The sequence below is a fragment of the Bubalus kerabau genome, chromosome 10 (assembly GCF_029407905.1).
Source record: "Bubalus kerabau isolate K-KA32 ecotype Philippines breed swamp buffalo chromosome 10, PCC_UOA_SB_1v2, whole genome shotgun sequence".
In the NCBI taxonomy this organism is placed as follows: Eukaryota; Metazoa; Chordata; class Mammalia; order Artiodactyla; family Bovidae; genus Bubalus; species Bubalus kerabau.
Genome location: NC_073633.1, coordinates 59,983,280 through 60,005,750, shown reverse-complemented (window position 1 = coordinate 60,005,750; position 22,471 = coordinate 59,983,280). Strand labels below are relative to the sequence as shown.

Below are 22,471 nucleotides of genomic sequence, written 5' to 3'. Positions count from 1 at the left end.
TTTGTGAACTTCCAGGTGATGTGACCCGGAGTCAGGTTAACAACCTTAAAATCTTCAGACTAATTATTCAGAGTCTTCTAAGCAACTGAGGCACCCCACTCCAGTATGCTTGCTTGGAAAATCACATGGATGGAGGAGCCTGGAAGGCTGCAGTCCTTGGGGTCGCTGAGGGTCGGACACGACTTAGCAACTTCACTTTCACTTTTCACTTTCATGCATTGGAGAAGGAAATGGCAACCCACTCCAGTGTTCTTGCCTGGAGAATCCCAGGGAAAGGGGAGCCTGGTGGGCTGCTGTCTATGGGGTCGCACGGAGTCAGACAAAACTGAAGCGACTTAGCAGCAGCAGCAGCAAGCAACTGAGGTAATACAGTTTTTATTCCTATAGGAATAAATGAATGATAGAGATCACTCCTTGCCACCCTCAGCTCTTTGAGCTGCCAGACAAAAAGTAAACTAAATGAGATGGACAGCAAAGATCCTGAATTAAGACTTTCTTTCCATCATAAAATGATGTCTCTGGGAATTCCCTGGCAGTCCGGTGGTTAGGACTCTGAGCTTTCACTGCTGAGGACGTGAGTTCAATCCCTGATCAGGGAACTAAAATCCTGCAAGCTATGTGGTGTGACCAAACAAACAAAAAATGATGCCCTGTGCTCACATTTGAAAATTGGACTGCTCAGCTTGTCCTAACGGCATAGAAATTCTAGCATAGAGTCAGACATATTTTTATGTCCATTATCTTCTTGATGTTCACTTTTAGAAGGTACTTGGGCTACTTTATCCGAACAGTTCTCTGTATTTGTAAAGAGGTATAACAGTGCTTCATGGGGTCTTAATAAAGAAGCAATAAGATAATACAGGTAAAGGGCTTAACACAAGCTTAGCGTCCAGCAAGTGCTCAATGGATGTTCACCCAATGGGATTCTCTTCTTCTCTAAACATAATGTTCTGCTTTTCCTAAAACTTTCCAGGCAAAAATTTAGTACTCTTAGCTTAAATTCAAGTGGAGCAACTGCCCCACTGTCAAGCATAGAGACAGGTGTACTGTTCCTTCTTGCCACACGATGGTGCTAGTGCAGAACAACTAGGAAGCAGCTCGTCAAACCTTCAGAAAAAATCCTGTGCAGCTGATATCCCTCCATACATGTGCGCTAAATGGATTTTGGAACACTTGCAGAACACCAATTTTGATGCACTTCTAATAAATAGATACATCACAAATTTTTAAATTTAAGAAAATGAGGGGGACATGACCATTTGCAGTCTTTCACCAAGATACCTATATCCAGCTCATGTCATAGTTTAGGATCCAATTTTAGGTGTTCTCTCTTCTCTTACTTATTTCTACAAAACGAGAATATCCCAGGTCCCAGTTAGAGGTTCCCAGGAATGAAAAGCAAGCGTATTTGGTGATTCCGTGCAACGGTTTTAGATATTTGGCTCACATGTGTATCCACAAATGATGGAGGAATTTTTCACTAAACTAAAAAGCGAGTCTCACTACTTTTTATAGCCTGCCGGCTGCTGAGTGAACAAGCCTCTAGAGGGAAGGGTGAGGCACACGCTGCTGCACCCTGGGAGACAGTGCCAAACGAAAGCCAGATCATCCTCTGAGCTCTGCGGGGCCCTGGAAATCAGTCTTGTCTGTTTAGTTGCAGCTTCTGTGTGTGGTTTTAAAATGTGCCCAATGATAAGTCATTATTTATTTCTTGAATAAAGAGAAGATATCATCAAGTTTTCAAAGAATCAAAGCACCAGAGATCAAGCTATTCATACATTTCATCTAGTTCAGACTAGATGAAATACTGAGTGCCGCCTGCTGAGCGAAACCACTGGGAATCCCAGAAACGGTCTGTACTCATATTATTAATGTTGTAAATAAAAGTTTTTAACACATCCTCCGTTCCAGAAACTCTTGAGCACCTTTCTCATCATTAGCCAGTAGTCTCCAGTTGTGGGGGGTTGGGGGGGGGGCGGAGTTGTCTTCTGTATGCTGTCCCTAAGAATAGATCCTAAAAGTCCTCATCATCACAAGAAAAAAAAAAAAAATTGTAACTACAGGGGACTTCCCTGGCAGGACTGTGGTTAAGACTCCATGCTTCCACAGCAGGGTGTCCAGTTTCCACCCCTCGTCTGGAAACTAAGATCCCAAATGCCTTGAGGTTCAGTAAAAAAAGAAAAAACAAACAAACTGTAATTACACCGGTGATGGATGTTAACTAAACTTATTGTGGTGATCATTTCACAACATACACATAAATCAAACCATTAAGTCATATACCTAAAATGAATACAATGTTATATGACAGTTTTATCTCATTCTGTGAAAATTTACTGCTTATTTCTTTGCACAGCACATGTGATATGCATACATTCAATTACCATACTTTCATCATATTCATTATGTCCTCTATTTCCCTTAACCCTGAATTGAGAACAAAAGGCTTATACTGACCAACACCTATCTTCTGTGAGTAAAGAAGAGGACAGAAGGACACTCAGATGCAACCATTTTCACTTACAGTGAAGTCTTTGCCTATAAGCTTATGGCTCGTGCTCGCTTGGTAACAATCCATGTCCTTGCCCCATCTATAGCACAGCTGATATCATTAACTGTGTAAGAGAAAAAATCCTCCTGGACTTAGCGTGGATTTCCCAGTGATCAGTCGGTGAGCACATGTCCATCCCCAAATGTGGCACAAGTAGACACCTGCTTCATATTCTGTTGCACCATCATTTTGTCCAGTTCTGTGGGCAAGGAAAATATCTGCCAGCATGCACAGCTCACGGTAACCTGACACCTACACGGGTGCTTCTCAAAGTGCTATCCTCAGTCACTAGTAGCAGCAACATCTAGGAATCAGCTAGAAATGCAAAATGTGGGGCTTCATCCCAGTCCCACTAAATGAGAAACTCAGTGGGACCCAGAGTTCAGGTGATGCTGTGGCACACTTAAGTCTGAGATCTAATAGTATCATCTAAAGGAGGAATGTTGCCAATATGCTTTCTGCTTTTTCTTCTAACATATTTGTCACTGACTTCGCAGATATTTTTTAAAGTGTTTCAGCAACAAAGTAAATATCATGGTTTTGACTGGCAGAAGTACAAATCTGAATAACCCTCTCTGATTGCTCTCTTCTCTGATTTCATTGTCAATATTATTCAATATTGGAAAGTATTATTTTGTAGTTGCTCTAAAAAAGCTGGTTTATGGGCCACATTGCTTCGTTGTATTAGAAAGTGACCTAAGAGCTTCATGTTACAATTTAAACAAATGCTATAGCAAAGAAAGGCAGGGGAGTGGATTAGGGGTAAAGGGATTCTTAGTCTACTAAAAATAAATTTTCCAATATTCATCATCATGCATCCAATTCACCCTTTCTATTCTGGGCTGCCGCATGAAGTTCTCATTCTCAAATTTACTTGTCCCAGCAGACACACCTTTATATTTCTTATTTGCACTGCAGCATGTTTTTATTAGGTTTGCAAAGTTTTTCTGAGACATAGTCTTTCATTCTTAAATACACATATATTTCAGAGAGCCACTTGTGAACCAACAACCCATTCTTATGAACTAAGGATAGATGGTAATGCAACAGTAACAAAAACCACAAATTTATCAGATAACATACAAATGATATGAAGATATCCCATAAACTACTGTTTTCTGATTGTTAGCACATAGATGGATTAACCAATATAGTATTTTAGTGCATGTGCAACCAATGAAAATATTACAATTATTAAAAATGAAAAAAAAAGATTTCTGTGAAAATAATCATTAAACTTAAATGTCAAATCTGTCCAATCCATGTGAACCAAATTCTCTTTTACACCTTCTTCTGAAACTCCCAATAGCCTACAGAACTCTATTTTATGCTTCTTAAATCCTAAGGGAAGTCTGCTTCTATCCCTTCCCATCTTCAATAACCTCCACTATTTTATCTGCTAATCTCTCCTCTGCTCATTTTAACCCAGTTCAGAAACTTTACACTGAGCCTCTCTTACAAAATACTGCCCAGATCTTCTGAGCTGAGCACCGAGGAAAGGCGGCCCCTTTTGTACCCAGAGTCTCCATATAGTTAGAAGGTAACGGCAGGCTCTCCAATACTGGGCAGGATGTGGAATCCTGAGAATGGGCACAGAGGAAACAAGCAAAGGGCAGGTAAAGCCCAGAGAGGGAATGAGTCAATCCAGACCCCCTACAACACTTGACAATATAATTGTTGGGTCTAGCTAACTTTCCTAGCTGCCCTATTTTATTTTTTCTTGTCTTTGCAAATACACTTCTCAAAAGCCTGGTCTAGCTAGGTCCACAGCTTCCATTGCTTCATCACTTACTTCCTCCTCACCCCATTGCAACACAGCCCCCAGCTTCAACACTTCAGAATCCACCATGGTATCTGATCCCTCTTCCTTCCACTACTTTACAAAAGTGACTATCAAGATAGAAGTGGGCATATCAGGTGATCAGAATCGTCCGTGGAGCTTGGTCAGCCCCCACTTCAGAATCACCTCAGTCAGAGGTTCTCAAGTTCTGCTCCAAAAATCATATGGAGGGATTTCCCTGGTGGTCCAATGGTTAAGAATTCACCTGCCAATGCAAGGGATGTGGTTCAATCCCTGGTCTAAGAAGATAGCACATGCCATGGGCAACTAAGCCCAAGGGCCACAACTACTGGGCCCATGTGCCACAGCTACTGAAGCCCGTGAACCTAGAGCCCGTGCTCCCCGACAAGAGAGGACACTGTAATGAGAAGCCTGTGCACCGCAACTAAAGAGTAGCTCCTACTTGCTGCAACTAGAGAAAGCCCACATGCTGCAATGAAGGCAAAGTGCAGCCAAAAATTAAATTAATTAAAAATACATAAATAAATAAAAGTCAGTGGGACCATTGCTTTAAAAAAAAAATCACATGGAGAGTTTTTAAAAGACACCAATGCCCAGCCCCACTCTCTATCTGTGGTAGCTTTATGATCTGTCAACTTGTCTAGATTGAATAACACTTCCCAGAACTCCCTTTGCAGTTAAGGCGGACCACAGAGAGACACAGGGCAGAAGTGAAGCAGCAGCCATTCTGTGGCACTCACATTTTGTCGTTTATGTGCTGACTCATCTCATTGGCACAAATCAGCAACCAGACCTGTCTCCTTTTCCACCTTCCCCTAGATCCTCCTTTAGCTTCTCCAGCTCCTGGGCCAGGTGTGTTTGTGTTTAGCTCTGTGCAAAGAGCATTGGCTTCTGTTGGCCACCCATACCATCCAGGTCAGAAGCAACAGGGACTGACACAGCTTCAGTCCGTGGTCATGGTCCCAGCTGGTTCTGGCTCTCCCCACTTCAAATCCACCTTCCCTTCTGACTGCCCATCCTAAGGGCCTCAGCATCAGACACTCAGCAACCCTTCACAGGGACTGCCCAGGAGCTCTCCACTCCATCCTCCCCATCGCCCCAGACCGACCTGGGGAAGTACTCATAACAGCACTCCATGTTCAAAGGCCTTCAGCAACTTCCTGAGCCCCTGAGATCAAGTCTACTCTTCTTCCCTAGTATTCAAATCTCTCCAGACTCTTGGCTCCTTCCTGCCCAGTCAACCTATCCTTCCACTCCCTCTCCAGTGTAAACCCCATTCTTGAGTGCCTTCGGAACTGTATCAGCCCCAAAAAGAAAAACGCAGGGTTCACACGATAAAAAGGCCAAGTCCCTCCTATAGCTTCCTTGGATTTGTCTAACGACAGAGGCCACTAGGCAGTAACACCCTCTACACACAGTACACCACCCACACCACCCTTCTCTCTACCTTTCTCCTTCTCCCTCCCTCCCCTTCCTTCTCTACCCTACTTGCTGTCTCCCATTGATAATAAGAGTATTACATGTGCATTTGCATTCTCATTATATTGGAGGAAGAAAGTACAGCACAAATTGCTTTGTAGTACTTTATTGAGCAGTGGCTGACCCCTTCTATCATGTCCATTAATGCTGCTGCTACTATGATCCTACCCCCTGAGCTCAAGAAGGAAGACAATATTTAGCTGACTCTCCACCACAAAAATGGGGCATCCCCAGTGGCTCAGTGGTAAAGAATCCCTGCAGTACAGGAGACACGGGTTCAATCCCTGGGTCAGGAAGATTCCCTGGAGGAGGGCATGGCCACTCAATCCAGTATCTCTGCTCCAGAAAATCCCATAGACAGAGGAGCCTGGAGGGCTACAATCCATGGGGCCTTCAAGTCAGACATGACTGAAGTGACTAAGCACACACAACAAAAAAACAGCTTAAACCAAAGGAGATCTTCACACTCCTCCACCAGCATAGGTATTTCAAGGCCAAGAAGGCCTTCTTGTATCCTGGAACTCGCCAAAGCAGAATATGGATTGGCTTTGAATTTTCCTCACTGAATAAATATACAGAATTTCCTTAACCTGGGCATCTTGTACCTGCATCTTGGAAAAGAGGCCTTACACAGTTAGGGTGTTTGTCCTTGAAGCTGTCTTTCTTTAAATACCAAGAGATTGAGAAAATGGTACTGAAGCACTGAATGAAGGCCCTCACCAATGGCTTTTTCTATGGTTCCCAAATCATGTAATACTAATATGCAAAGGAGGTGTTTGACACCTTCTCCCGAGGCCTACATCCCTCAGTTTTTTGCTTTTGCCCTTTTTGTTACCCATTCACGTGCCAATGCTTGCATCGGAAATTTGTGCTGTAGATCCTCCCCAAAAATACTCACCCGTATTTCTCTGCAAGTCCTCTGGCTTCTTCCTCTTTTACTACTCTTTGGTCTTCCAGATCACTCTTATTTCCACATAACACTATATCTGGGTTTTCACAATATGCATGCATTTGTAGCTGACCTATTAGTAGAAGAAGATAAGAAAATTTGTTATAGTTAAGTAATATAAGTCTATGATCAGTGCATAATATATGCAAAACTGCTTTAAAACTGTAAATGGATATACAGATATAAGGAAGTGCATAATTCTCTATAATGCTTTCAAAACACCAATACCCCAAGCTATAAAACTAAATGGATGGGGCAGAGATGTAAAACTAATCCTGCCCTTATGCACATACTCCAGCTTATTTATATTGGAGAGGAATGGGAGAAATTGTTATCCCTCCAAAACTTATGTATACACACACACACACACACACACACACACACACATATAACACATAGTTATCTTCTTTATGAAGATCATTTGAAAAGAAAAAAGCACACTTGGAGGATTTCCTAGTGCTCATGACTAACCTTAAAGCTCTGTTTTTCATATATTTTCTCTCCACAGCAGTGGCATTTTTAAAATGAATTGTCTTTCTATAAACCTATTTCTATCTGAAATATTTTTCACATTTTTCTATTATCCTAAGGCAGAATCAATTTATCTAAAACAAACAAAATAGAGGATCAAATGAAGACAGAAAACCCAGAATATATAGTCAATGATTCTGTCACCAGACCCAAGAAGCGCAAGACTACAATTCTCACTCTGTAGCTTCTATTTCTTTTCACATGAAAATCTGTTAGTAGGCATATTAACAGTAATAAAAGCAAGGGAACTTCAACTAAGCTAAAGAGTTTAATCTCCCAAATAAGGAAAATAAGTCTTATTTCATACTCATCATGCCTCACAGTGAAATTAAAGTAACCCAAACTTGCACAATAAGACATCCTCAAAAATGTATGGCCTAATTTATTTTTTATCATGGTTAACCATTAGTTCCTCATTATCAAGTCATGTTCATTATATCTTATCATGAGAAAGTCAAGTCAGTTAGTATTTACTGAGCAATAACGGAGGCCTGATACTTGGTGCAGAATTTCAGGGCACTGCCCTTTGCCCTCACGGGACGGAAGTGGGGAACAGGACCTATACAGGCAAGACCAAACTGTACCATTTCCAACAGCCACATCCTTTCTGTCTCCAGGCTGTTATACATTCTGTCCCTAGACCCTGAATAACCAAACACAGCCTTCCTTCAGGGACATCCCCTACTTCCTTTACAACTTGCCTCTCAGTCACTTCTACTGTGAAAACTTTCTGGCCTCCAGGGAGGTTCAGTGCTCTGTTAACACCTTACCTGTTCAGTGTCAAAGTTATGGAAATGAACTCAGGACTGAAGGTGTTTAAAGCTGAATCCTGGCTATGCCATTTACTAGCTGCGTGGCCTTGAGAAAGTTGCATGGCCACTCTGTGCCTCAGTTTCCCCATCTTTAAATGAAGACAATGACAGTATTTACTTCATAGGGGTAAGGTAAAGGTTAAATGAGTTAATTCAGTTAGTCTTCAGGTAAGGTCCATGGACCAGCAGCCTAACAACCATCACCTGGGAACTTGCTAGAAATGTAAATTCTCAGGTACCACCCCATATCTACTGAAGCAGGAAGGCTGGGTTTGAGGTCTGGAATCTGTTTTAACAAGTTCTCTGGGGGGATCTAGATGCGTGCTCACACATGAAAATCATTCTTTTAATGCAATAAAGCATTTAGAGATGTTGTTTATTACCTGTAATGATGTTTAATAGTATTTATTTTGAGGAGTCTGGGAAGTATGATAATTGATCATTTTTCTTTTTTCCTAACTTTTCTACAAAGGTTGTGAATTATTTATATAAAAAATAAATTTATGAATTCTTTTAAAATATCTCACACAAAAAAAGCACATACATAAATAACTACAACTTGATATGGTATCAGGTAAGGATCATGTGTAAGTAATACAAAACACAATAGGAGGCTTAACTCCAATTGAGAGGAATAAAACTGACATACACACCCCACTGGCTCAGATGGTAAAGAATCTGCCTGCAATGTGGGAGACCTGGGTTCAATCCCTGGTTGGGAAGGTCCCCTGGAAGAGGGCATGGCAATCCACTCCAGTATTCTTGCCTGGAGAATCCCCATGGACAGAGGAGCCTGGTAGGCTGCAGTCCATGGGGTTGCAAAGAGTCGGACATGACTGAGCAACTAAGCACAGCACAGGATATATAAAATAGATAATAAGAGTCTGCTGTATACCACAGGGAACTCAACTCAATATTCTGTAATGGCCTATATGAAGAAAGATCTTTAAAAAATAAAGAATGGATACATGTACAACTGATTCATTTTTCTGTACACTTGAAACTAATACAACATTGTAAATCAACTATATTTTAATATAATATTTTTAAAGAGGAGATAAAAAATTTAATTCAACAAAGTTATCACAGAAAATTTCATGGGGGCCATATTTTGTCAGATTTTAAAGAGTAAATTGAACTCTAAATTTTTAAGACAATGGGAGTGAGTATGGAGAGGACTTTTCAGACAGAGGGAATAATAGGAATAAAAATATAAAGGCAAAAATATGTTAAAAATATACTTGTTGGGCTCTTGTCCCACTTGTGAGGCTACAGAAGAACAGTTTAGAAATATAGGCTACTTTGGAGTTTCCCTACAAAATATGGTGCCCGTGGGCACAACTGGTTCATCCTCAAGCTCCAGAAAGACAGGTGAGTGATACAACACTATCCGATTCCTCTTTGATTTCAAATTCAGGCCCAGAGGACACAGATCTCTGTTCAGTCTCCTAAGTTCAGCAGGGATCAACTTGGGACTCTTACTTGGGATCAACTTGGGACTCTTTCCCACGTTGCAGAAAGGACTGCAATGCATCTCTGGAGAAGCAGAGAGTGCAGACCTGGTCTCTGCCTTCAGCACCCAGGACTCAGTTACCTGTTCAATGCAATACTGCCTCTGTTCTGCTATCCACCATTGGTGTACGTATATATGTGTACACATATATATATGCTTGTGTGTGTATATATAATTTATATATATTAAATACATTAAACATACAAAATACATTAAATATTAAAATATACATTAAATATATAATATATAATTTGACCCCCCAAAGAAGAATGATCCCCTTAATATTCAAACTACTAACAGGCAGAGGAAAAATAAAAAATATATATAATTAACAAATTTTTATTCCTAATTAAGATTTGTTATTACTACCTCTGACACTGAATCTTTCTGAGAGCAAATACTTTACACTGAAGACGTGAAATCTCCAATATGTATGTTTTCTTTGCCTAACTGAGCAAGAAGAATTCTTTTACGCTATAAGGAAAACACAAAATAATACACAGAATTTCACATGATTTTATCCTTCATGTAAATAGCCATGAAGCCCAAATGGACGAGATTTACCTTGTCCAGAGTTTTGGTTTCTCCCAGTGAAAAATAGGTGGGTTGATGCTCTTCCTGTACTAAGATTCTATGAGCCCATCTCTAACAACAATTCTTAGAAAGTGCTTAAGAAAGCCCCAGAACTGAACGAGGATAAGTGATTAGAAACAGTCACTGCCGTTCAGCCAAAAGGGTGTGTGACTCAGACAGGCACTTAACAAAGTGAAGCCCAGTAAGCATGACTAACCCGGGGAACCTATATTTAAAGTACGAAATAGCTCTTCAACTCTTAGTGAATAGCTTAGTTGAGAAACAGCATAAAAAGCCACTGAATCCCCCATCCCCAAAAAGGCCAGTGAATCAAAAGCCAAAAGCTCCATGTCCTTGGGCAAGCCTATTACTCCATAAGGCTAAGCATTTTTATCCTAAAATGAGGATACACCACCTCCCTGGATCTCCTCATGGGGGAACATGGGGACTGGACACAAACTATGTGAAAATGCTTTGAAAACCACAAGGCATTCATCAATTACTTATTTAAAAACTCATTTTTAGAAACAAGGTTTTCTACTATAAAAATTACAGCCCATTACCCTTTCATAACACTGAAACTATAAGAAATTGTTATGTAGTAGGGGTTTATAAATAAGTTCATTCTAAAGATTTGGCTGTTAGGAATTTAATATCACAGGCCTCTCCAGTAGGTTCTCTATGATTCCACCAATACAGCCAACAGAGGAAAATGTACGTTTGGTCAAGTAGTAGGATTCTAAATGACTACTAACCAATACTGTAAGCTATCAGGCTGTCTCCAAAGAACCAAATGCAGGTTCATGTATACTGTGCTGGGGACCACTCTGGCCAAGGCAGCTCTAAAGGTTTCTATGACAAGATCCTCCTGGCAAGTGCTTTGGCCCTTTAAACACAGAAGAGACCTTGAGACAGGGTTAGGATCCATTAATTTTTCAAGAGTCAATGTACTACATGTTTTGAACCCTGGGATGGTATCAGACTCGATAGCACTTCTCTAGGCTTCTATCTCCTCATCTATAAAATGGGGATAAGGGTCCTCTTTGTGGGAAAGACTGGTGAAGAGATTACACAGAAAACACTCCATGGATCTAGAATGCAAGATGCACTCAACGAATGCAGGTTAGCATGACCAGGGAAAGCAGAGGACTTCAGTTATCTTTGCTCCTGAACTAAGAGCCGTGCTCCTTTAAATAGCATTTTAAACAGCATTATGAGCTCTTACAAAACAACTTACAAAAGAAGTAGAATATAAGAGAGATTCTGTTTCAGGGAGTGGGAAGAAACAGGCAGGGAGACAATACTACTTACTTATCCAGTTTCTGACATTGAGAAAACTCTGCTCATTTGTCAGATCAAAAAGCAGAAGAAAGCCCATAGCATCTCTGAAGAAGGCAGTTGTCAAGCTACGAAACCTGGGAACATAAAAGCAGATTGGTCACCTAAACCACACCCCTACTCTGAAACATAAAGCCACCAGCAGTCCCCTCAAGCCTTTTACAAAAGTTCATCAATAACAAGTCAGATGTTAAACAACATGCCACCGTTTCTACTAACATCACATTATACATGCACACTATGCATAGATCTTACTTGCACAAGGTTTACTGAATTATGCTATTATATAATAGATAGTTTCAACAGTGTAAAATTAGGTACATAATCAATGACATTGAGTATCTTAAAAATATAGTAAATAGGTATTTAGAACAAGAAAAAATATTTGAAAACATACACAGACTTTCAAAAATGCCAACAGTTATTGCAATTTTCTTTTAAAATAAAAACTAATTTTTTTTAATTTAACAAATTAGATGATATTCCAAATGTATATAATAAGTTATTTATCTAACTGGTAGAAGTTTATGTGTTAATAAGCCATGTGATTTGAAAAACCAGCCTTCTGGACAGGGATGGCAAGAACTAGCTCATGATCTCTTTGTCTCAGCCAAGAATTTATTGTACAATTAAAAGTTAAATAGGCCAAAAGCAGTGGTGCTTGCTGTGTATGTGTCTTCCCTGTCCTGTGAAAGCCTGACTTGATTTAACATCACAATGTGTTCCATGCATGACCTTTTAATTTCAGTCTCTACAGAAATCTCTTATCCCTGAGAATCATTCTTTGGCTTTAGGGTGATGGTAGTCAGACTCAATTTCCCCTTTCTTTGTACCTTCTCCAAGGATTTGGGCTTCCCAAGTGGCCCAGTGGTAAAGAATCTGCCTGCCAATGCAGAAGATGCAAAAGATGCAGCTTCGATTCCTGGGTGGGAAAGATCCCCTGACATAGGAAACGGTAACCTGCTCCAATATTCTTGCCTGGAAAATTCCTTGGACAGAGGAGCCTGGTGGGCCATAGTCCATGAGGTCACAAAAAGTTGGACACAACTGAGCACACACATGCATGCATGCACCAAGGATTTATCCTGCCATCTCTGTGCCTCTCTCTCTCGTAGTAGGTTTTCTCTCATTTTGCCTTTATGCAAAGCCTGCAACTGACAGGCATGGGCTCCAGAGAAGAAAATACTGGTTAAGAATTTGTCCTTTAATTAGCTATTTTAAGTGTTCTCAAACATTTCTAATCCACGTTTTTACAAAAAGAGTACTCATCTTTCAGAGATGTGTACCAAAATAGTTACAAAAGAAAACAGTTTGATATTTGGAATTTGCTTCAGAATAATTGTGGGGCGGGGGTAGTGAGAAGAGGTGAAGGATATACACGAAGTAAGATGGGCCACAACCTGATGTTTGTTGAAACTGGGAAGTCAGTACCTGATTTCACTGTACTCGCCTCTCTACTTCCATATATACTTGGAGTTTTCCACAAGAAAAAGTTAAACAAACAAATGAAATCCTTTAAGGAAATTGTGAGAGATAACACAGCTGTAGCTAACTGAAACCAACTTTATTTTTATTTTATTTTTTTTTTATATTTTCTTTTACCAACTTTAAACAGACCTGTGGTAGCCAAGGGAGGGGTAGGTGGCAGAGGGATGGATTGGGAGTTTGGGACTAGCAGATCCAAACTATTATACCGACAATGGATAATCAACAAGGTTCTGTTATATAGTGCAGGGAACTATACTCAATACCCTGTGATAAACCATAATGGAAAATAATATAAAAAAGAATGTATATAATTGTATAACTGTATCACTTTACTGTACAGCAGAAATTAACACACTGTAAATCAACTATATTTCAATCAAAAAAAGTAACTTTATATGAAGATTTCATGTGACATTTTTGTCAAGCAACCTCTGATCATATAAATTAATTCCAACAAGATTTTTATGCTAGGTTCCAATAATCAGGTAAGGAAATGCATGCAACTCTAGCTTTCTTCGTGGTTGAGTAAACAAAAGTAAATGGAGACAAGTATACAGGTTTTTTAAAAAGGGGGAGAAAAAGAAAGAAGTCCATAAGTAAAAGCATCCATTTTTAAAAGGATTCATTTTCCCTTTGACCTTGTATGAAATAAAGCCACTATTATCATTTCAGACTGATAAATTTCCTGCTAATTTGGCAGCATGGCTTATCCAGGTGCACATCAACGGATCAGTTGGCCTTTTCCTGCTCAGGTCACTGTGTGAACAGTGCAATTGTTATTCCCCTTTGTTCCAGCAAGGAGCACATGACTGAAGATCTCATACCTCTCTTGTCCAGCTGTGTCCCATAACTGCAGATGGATTCTCTGACCTCTGCCAACAGCTCCATCTGGCCCATTGGCTCTGTACACCTAAAATGGCAAAATGAAAAAGAAAAGAGAACTTCTGAGACTGGTGAACTCTTCTAAATTAGCTATTCAGTACAACTCCCCTAAGTATCTAAACTTCTAAAGAAAATTCCATCTGGAATACAATCTTATTTATATTTTATTTCAAATAATTGTCCCTGGATAACACAATAATTTGTATTAAATGATGTAAGCACATTTTTGTTGTTTAATCACTCAGCTGTGTCTCTTTGTGACCCCATGAACTACAGCATGCCAGGGTTCCCTGTCCTTCACTATCTCCTGGTGCTTGCTCAAACTCATGTCTGTTGAATCGATGATGCCATCCAATCATCTCATCCTCTGTTGCCCCTTTCTCCCCTGCTCTCAATCTTTCACAGAATTAGGGTCTTTTTCATTGAATTGGCTCTTCATTATAATGTGTAAGCACATTATATATCTTTATAAATATATTAAAAAATGTACAAGTAATATATTATTTGGTGGGGTGGGGGGAGAGACAGAAAGAGGCATAAAAAATACTTCTGGAAATAATAGCCAAAAACTCCCAAAATCTGATGAAAAATATTCATGTGCATATTCAAGAAACTCAATGAACTTCAAGAAGCATAAACTTTCTGATACTGACTAGACATATCACCAAACTGTCAAAAATCAAAAGACAGAATTTTTAAAGCAGCGAGAGAAAAGTGATTCAATACATATAAGGGATCTCAATAAAACTAAGAACTGATTTATCATTAAGAAACAAATAAATAAAAATGGAGGCCAAAAGGCAGTAGGACAATAAAAAGTACTGAAAGGAAAAAGACTACAAACCGAGAATCCTATTTCCAGCAAAGCTATCCCTCAAATTAAAAGGGAACTTAAAACATCCTCTGATAAACAAAAACACAAAATTCATTGCCAGCAGACCTGCCCTGCAAGAAATAACAAAGACTGAGCTTCAGGCTGAGATGAAAAGACACTAGGCAGTAATTCAAATTCACACTAAGAAATAAAGAGCACCAGGAAAGGTAACTACATGGGGCAATACAAAAGACAATATAAATGGTTTTTCATAACTCTTTCCTGCATCTGATAAAACACAATTTCATAAAGCAATAATTATAAACTCGTGTAGACAGGTACACAGTACATAAAGATGCAATATGTATGCAATTTGTATGACAATAACAGTGAAAAGGAATTGGCAGGATATGGAGCCATATAAGAGCAGAGTATGGCACTGAAATTAAGTGGGTATTAATCCAAACTATGGAGAAGGCAACGGCCCTCACTCCAGCACTCTTGCCTGGAAAATCCCATGGATGGAGGAGCCTGGTAGGCCGCAGTCCATGGGGTCGCTAAGAGTCGGACACGACTGAGTGACTTCACTTTGACCTTTCATTTTCATGCATTGGAGAAGGAAATGGCAACCCACTCCAGTGTTCTTGCCTGGAGAATCCCAGGGACAGGGGAGCCTAGTGGGCTGCTGTCTATGGGGTCTCACAGAGTCAGACACGACTGAAGCAACTTAGCAGCAGCAGCAGCAATCCAAACTAAACTGTTAAAAATTAAGACGACAATTTTAATCCTCAGGGGAACTATTAAGAAAACAATTCAAAAAATAAAAAGTGAGAAGGGAATTTAAATGGTATACTAGAAAATGTCTATATAACACAAAATAAAGAGGGTGCCAAGAAGTAACAGAACAACAAAAAAAAAGACAAGACATATAGAAAATAAGTAGCAAAATGGCAGACATAAACCCTCCTTTTTTAGTAATTATATTGAATGTAAATGGATTGAAGATTCCAACTGAAAGGCAAGGGTTAGCAGAATAGATTTAAAGATGTGATCCAACTATATGCTATCTACAAAAGACATACTTTAGACTCAAAGACACAAAAAGGTTGTTAGGAAAAGAATGAAAAAAATACAATGTCATGCAAACAATAACCAAAAGAGAGCTAGAGTTATACTAATATGAGACAAAATAGACTTGAAGACAAAAAGAGACAAAAAAGGATATTTTATAATGATAAAAGGGTCATGTATTTACCATTAAGAATACATACAGATAAAAAGAGAGAAATAAACAATTTGACAATATTTAGAAACTTCAACACTCTTTTGATAATGGATAAAACAAGCAAGCAGATGAACAAGGAAACAGAAGAGCTGCAGAACACTCTAAGTCAACTAGTCATAATATAGACATCTATAGAGGACCTCACCCAACAACTGCAAAACACACATTCTTCTCAAGCACATATGAAATATTCTCAAGGACAGACCTTAGGTTAGGTCATCGAACAAGTCGTGACAAGTTTAAGAGACTGAAGTTATATAAAATATATTTTCTAACCATAATGTGGTTTTTAAAAAAGATTAGAAATCACTTACAGAAAGGAATTTGGGGAATTCATAGGTATGTGGAAATTCAACAATACAGTCTTAAACAGCCAATGGGTCAAAGAAGAAACATAATGGGAACTAGAAAGCATTTTTAGATGAGTGAAAAGCACAACATACAAAAAGTAGCTTCACTGCTAAAACAGTGCTCAGAGGTAAATGTATAGCAGTAAACACCTATATTAAAAAACAAGAAAGATCTCAAATCAATAATTTAAACTTCAACCTTAAAAAACTAGAAAAATAAAAGTAAACTAAATCCAAAGCAAACAGAAGGAAAGAATAATAAAGATTAGAGTGGAAATAAATTATCTTTTCTTTGAAAAGCTTAAGAAAATTGATAAACCTTTAGTTAGACTAAGAATAAAAATAGGAGATTCAAATTCTTAAAATCAGAAATGAAAGGACAACACTACCAACTTTAAATATATAAAAAGATTATAAAGGAATAGTATGAACAACCGTATGTCAAAAAATTGGATAGCTTAGAAGAAATGGAGAAATTTCTAAACACAAACAATTGAAACTAACTCAAGAAAAAATAGAAAATCTAAAGAGACATATAGCCAGTAAGAAGACTGAATTCATAATAAAAGTAACTTCTCACAGAGAAAAGACCAGGCCCAAATGTCTTCATTAGTGAATCTTATCAAATGTTTAGAATTAACAACAATCCTTCTGAAACTCTTTCAAAATACAGAAAAGAAGGAAATTTTCCCCACTTCATTCTATGAGGGCTTTATTATCCTGACACCAAAAACAAAGCTATGAGGGGAAAAAAAAACTATAGACCAATATCCATTTTGAATACAGACACCAAAATACCAGCAAACAGAATCCAACAACATATAAAAAGGATTATATACCATGACTGAGTGGAATTTATCATAAGAACAAGGTTGGGTTAACATACAAAAACAAATCAATATTGATTTATAATGGAACAGAACAGTTCTAGAATAAAGGACTAAAACCACACAATCATCTCAACAGATACAGAAAAAGCACTTGAAAAAAATCCAACACCTTTCATAATAAAAATGCTCAACAATTAGGAATAGATGATAACATCCTGGACCTGAAGAACACCATCTATGAAAAACGCACAGCTTCTATTATACTTTATGGTGACTGAATGTTTTCTCCTTAAATCAAAGACAAGACAAAGAAGTTCTCCTTCAACATTTCTACTCAACATTTTACTGGAGGCACTCATCACAGCAATTAGACAAAAAAAAAAAAGAAAAGAAAAGAAAGTGTATCCAACTTGGAAAGGAAGAAATATAACAGAAGATAGGAGGATCTTGTATATTGGAAATCCTAAGGAATAAACACACAGATACACACACAGATACAGACACCCCCTACACTGGCACACATGCAGGTTATATTAGAAACAATAAACAAGTTCAGTAGTGTTCCAGTATACAAGCTCAACTTACAAAATAAGTTGTATTTCTATACACTGGCAAAGAATAATTCAAAAATAAAATTAAGGAAACAATTGACAGTAGCATAAAAAAATTAAGATACTTAGGAATAAATTTAATTTAAAAAGTATAAAATATATTCTGAAAGCTACAAAATATTGTTGAAAGAAATTAAAGAAGATCTAAATGGCAAAAAAATCCATGTTCACAAATCAGAAGACTTAATATTATTAAGATATGAATGCTTCCTAGGTGGCAGAGTGGTAAAGAATTTGCCTGCCAATGCAGGAGATGAGGGTTCAATCCCTGGGTCAGGAAGATCCCTTGGAGTAGGAAATGGCAACCCACTTCAGTATTCTTGCCTGGAAAATTCCATGGACAGAGGAACCTGGTGGACTATACAGGCCATGGGGCCACAAAGAGTCTGACACAGCTGAGCACACATGCACTCCCCAAATTGTTCTACAGATTCCGTGCAATCCCTGTCAGAATTTCAGCTGGTTTCTTTGTAGACATTAATAAAATGACCCTAAAATTCGTTTGAAATTGCAAGCATCCCAAAATAATCATGAAAAAGACAAAGGTATAAAATAAGCTACAAGGATATATTGTACAACACAGAGAATATAGCCAATATTTTATAACTATAAATGGAATATAACCTTTAAAAATTGTAAATCACTATATGGTACACCTGAAACTTATACAATACTGTATATCAACTATACCTTAATTTAAAAATAATTTTAAAACAAAACAAAACAGTGGTCATAGAAGAAAAGAATTCTGGTAGTGGAATAAAAGACTTGGGGTGGATCAGAAAGAATGAATTCTTCTGTCCTCGAAGCCAGAAACTGCTTATTTCCCAAGTAGAATGTGCTCCACCAAAGCCTCTTTGTCCTTAGTCTTCCTGACTACTTGTGACCTGCTTTACGGGAATGGTTGCTTTTTTAGTAAGAAATGTAGTTCCTGGACACACCAACCTCCTGACTTCCTCTCTACCCCCAGAATAACTTGTCTTGCAGTCCTTTAAAAAAAATAAATACAATTGTTAAAAAGAACCTCTTCTCTTATTCTGCAGAACCCTACTGTTCTTTTGGTACCTCCCGGATCCACATGCACACTCATTCCCATCCGTACTTCAACCTCACATCCCTGGTGGGGTCAGTGAGTTCTGCCACCTAGTGAATGGGACTGCTGAGGCCTTAATTACGAGAAAAGCCATTAAAATGAGCAGGGTGGTTTGCAAGCTTCATAATAAAGGTAGACAAATCACTTTTTAGAATTCAGAAGGAAGATACCAGCCAGAAGTACATCAAGAAAATTTTTTAAAAATCTTCACTTTTACTTTGAAGTGTCCTCAGTTACAGCCTTTAATCACATTGCTCAGACTGAACATAATACACTTTCATATGCACCCTTTAATTTTAGATTCCAACTTTTGTCCTCCTAATTCCTATGAAGTAAATAAAACAGACAGGCAAAGGTTGACTCAGAGGTTACATTTTTATATGGAAGGATGCAGAACTTACCACTCTCTTTTCCCTGAAATCAATGCCGACTGTTGTGATGAATTTGGAGTTAAATTTACCATCTGTGTACTGATAAAGCACACTGGTCTTCCCTACTCCCGAGTCTCCCAGAGCTAAAAACTTGATGAGGTAATCATAGTCTCCATCAGACATAATGAAGAACTCAGTGGGTCACCTGAAAAATACAAACAAATGCATATTTACCAAAAACTCATCAGAAAATATCAGAATCCTCTGCTAATAAAGTGACTTCTTTTAATATGCAGTTCAACAAGTACTCCTACATAACACCTATATGCCCAAGGGTTCTGTGAAGAAAGGGTTAGATATTATTCACTGTCCCAAAGACTTAATCATTTGCTAGATAAGATGCTACTAAACCGTGCTGTGCTATTATAGTACCCTTAAGACAAAAATTCCAACTGAGAATGAAAATCAAGAAGATAATGGTCACTATCTTACATGAATATCATGTATAATAAAAGTAACAAAACAAAGGAAGAAAGAGAATGTTTGTTGTTGTTTAGTCCTTAAGTTGTATCTGACTCTTTTTGGACCCCATGGACTGTATAGCTTGCAAGGCTCCTCTGTCCATGGGATTTCCCAGGCAAGAATACTGGAGTAAATTGCCATTTCCTTCTCCAAAGAGAATGTTACAGGAATAATAATAATTCTTAGAGTGCAAGTGGTTCCAACTGTACCTCCTTTTTCAAAGTCTCCTAGTGCTATATCCTTGGCTTCTCTTTGGACATCTAGGCAATTTCATTTATCCTATGCATTTTCACATGTCATTACAGTTCCTTCAAAGATAATGCTAATAAAACTTGGTTTGCAGCTTCCTCACATGTTATTATTGTCACCTGCTGCTGCTGCTGCTAAGTCGCTTCAGTCATGTCAACTCTGTGCGACCCCATAGACGGCAGCCCACCAGGCTCTCCCATCCCTGGGATTCTCCAGGCAAGAACACTGGAGTGGGTTGCCATATTCTTCTCCAATGCATGAAAGTGAAAAGTGAAAGTGAAGTCGCTCAGTTGTGTCCGACTCTTAGCGACCCCATGGACTGCAGCCTACCAGGCTCCTCTGTCCATAGGATCTTCCAGGCAAGAGTACTAGAGTGGGTTGCCATTGCCTTCTTCTACTACATATTAAATTAGATTTTTCTGGAATATCACTGCTTACTTGAGAACTGAGTTCCACCATGAAAGGCTCATTTACCTACACTTGCCTTGATAGCCTATAGGAAATGCTACCAATTCAGCTCTTCAGCACTGGCCAAAACAAGTCTACCTTTGAGAATAAATATTCTTGTTTGTATAGCAAGACCTAACCATGGTTACCTTTTATTTTTTGCAATCAGCACTTTTCAAAATTTATTTTTAATCCTTTAAATAGATTCAAACTATTCAAAGTATTAATCTGACTGGAAACATAGTCTATCTTCAGGGAAAGCTTACTTCTTTTTATCCTCCCATTTCTAATACCAATAAACCCTCTTGAAAATCAGAAAACCAATCATCCTGTTATCACTGACAATGCTATCTGCCCATTCAACATACACATTTACCTATCCACATACACATTATAAGTCCTCCATTAAACTCTGCTGGTTTGGGGGACCTCTCCCGTGGTTAAGAATCACCTTCCAATGTAGGGGACACAGGTTTGATCCCTGGTGGGGGAGCTAAAATCCCACATGTTGCCAGGCAACTAAGCCCATGTGCTGCAACTAGAGAAGCCCCTGCATGCCACAACTAGAGAAAGCCCACACGTGGCAACGAAGAGCCCATGCACTGCAATAAAGACTCAGTGTAGCCAAAATAAAGGAAAAAAAATGCTGCTGATTTCCCTCTCATTGTCCCCTTTTCATCCAGTCAGCTCCTATCCAGAAACTTTACCACAATTCTCAATGCTTCCTATTGTATTATTCCTATAGATACATAAAATTAATAAAAGCTCAGGCAAGGACATTCACTGACTTTTCAAGGTTGCCTCCCCTAGCCCATCCTCAATTTGGTGACTCACCTTATGCTCAAAAATCCTGAATTCTGATTCCCAAGAGCGGCTGCAGCCTTAGTGCAGAGCTACAACCTCACATTCAGATATGCCTGGTCAGTCACTAAGGGCAAAGCCTCTACAAACATCCAGCTCTGTTTGCACACTGTAAAGAGAGACACAGCGCAGATGATGGCTTTCCATTTACAGCGTCTGTACTCACAGGTGCAGGTTGCCAGTATCGATGGTGTGCAAGAGAACACTTCTCCAGAAGATGACCACTTGGGTACAAATAAAGACTAGCATGTCTCATCACAGCATCTGACTGGCTCCAAGTTATTCATAAATAAAGAGATAAGAATTGAAAAGTAGGTCCAGATAACATCAAACCATTTGGGGGGGGGGGTTCCCCTCCAAATAAATGAGAAAGCAGAAAGCAACTCCAAAGTCTGCAAGGAGAGTGATGTAAGAAGTTTCTGTGGCTACCTTGTCTCCTCTTTATTTTTATTTTGAAAAAAAGTTGGTCATTTCTATAAATATGTTTTTGTATCATTTTAGGTACAGGAGAAAATGTTGTCATCAATGGCACACTCTTCTAGAACGTTAAACCTACTTAAATGGAATTCAAAGATAGATGAATGTATCTTTAGGGCCCCCAAATTTAAAGTGTTTAGTTATCATGGGAGAAGAATTACACACCTAAGTCTATAAATGGTCTTCATGGGTTTTGTTTTCTATTCATGGTAACAGCAATACATAACAGTCTGTTCAAAACCAAACCATCATAAAAGAAGTGTTAACAAACGAAATACCACAACTGACGGTACACACACCACTGTTGGTATTAATCATAGTTTATATTCTTTAGACTACACCTTTAGATAATTATCTGCCTTGTTTACCTGAAAATAAATGTTCAGACCTTCCATTTCCTGGGTTGTTTGCTAAAGAATAAAACAGAACCCAGAGCGTTTAACTCATTTGCACAGTCTAGAACAAATGTCTCCTAATTTCAAGTCCAATGTCTATTCTACCCCAAGCTTTGTGGCCATTCCTCAAATTTTTACAAATGCATGTTGGACTTAGAAGCTACCAGGTATGGGGGACTTCCCTGGTAGTTCAGTGGTTAAGAATCTACCTTGCAATGCTGGGGATGTGCATCCAATTCCTGGACAGGA

The 22,471-nt window shown here is 38.7% G+C and overlaps 1 protein-coding gene across 4 annotated transcripts in view; it reads right to left on the bottom strand.

Moving 5' to 3' along the window:
* Positions 1 to 22,471, bottom strand: part of RAB27A (RAB27A, member RAS oncogene family) — an 80,749-nt gene that overhangs the window by 6,823 nt on the left and 51,455 nt on the right. For 3 of the 4 annotated variants that reach the window (XM_055537901.1, XM_055537900.1, XM_055537903.1), the window contains 4 exons: positions 19,302 to 19,476; positions 13,860 to 13,945; positions 11,521 to 11,624; positions 6,730 to 6,853 (listed from right to left, as the gene is read on the bottom strand). In XM_055537901.1, coding sequence (XP_055393876.1) covers positions 6,730 to 6,853; positions 11,521 to 11,624; positions 13,860 to 13,945; positions 19,302 to 19,454 — 467 coding nt within the window. In that variant the 5' untranslated portion in view covers positions 19,455 to 19,476. Of the gene's footprint in view, positions 1 to 6,729; positions 6,854 to 11,520; positions 11,625 to 13,859; positions 13,946 to 19,301; positions 19,477 to 21,323; positions 21,439 to 22,471 lie in introns of those variants that run through there. The other variant, XM_055537902.1, reaches the window with a different exon arrangement.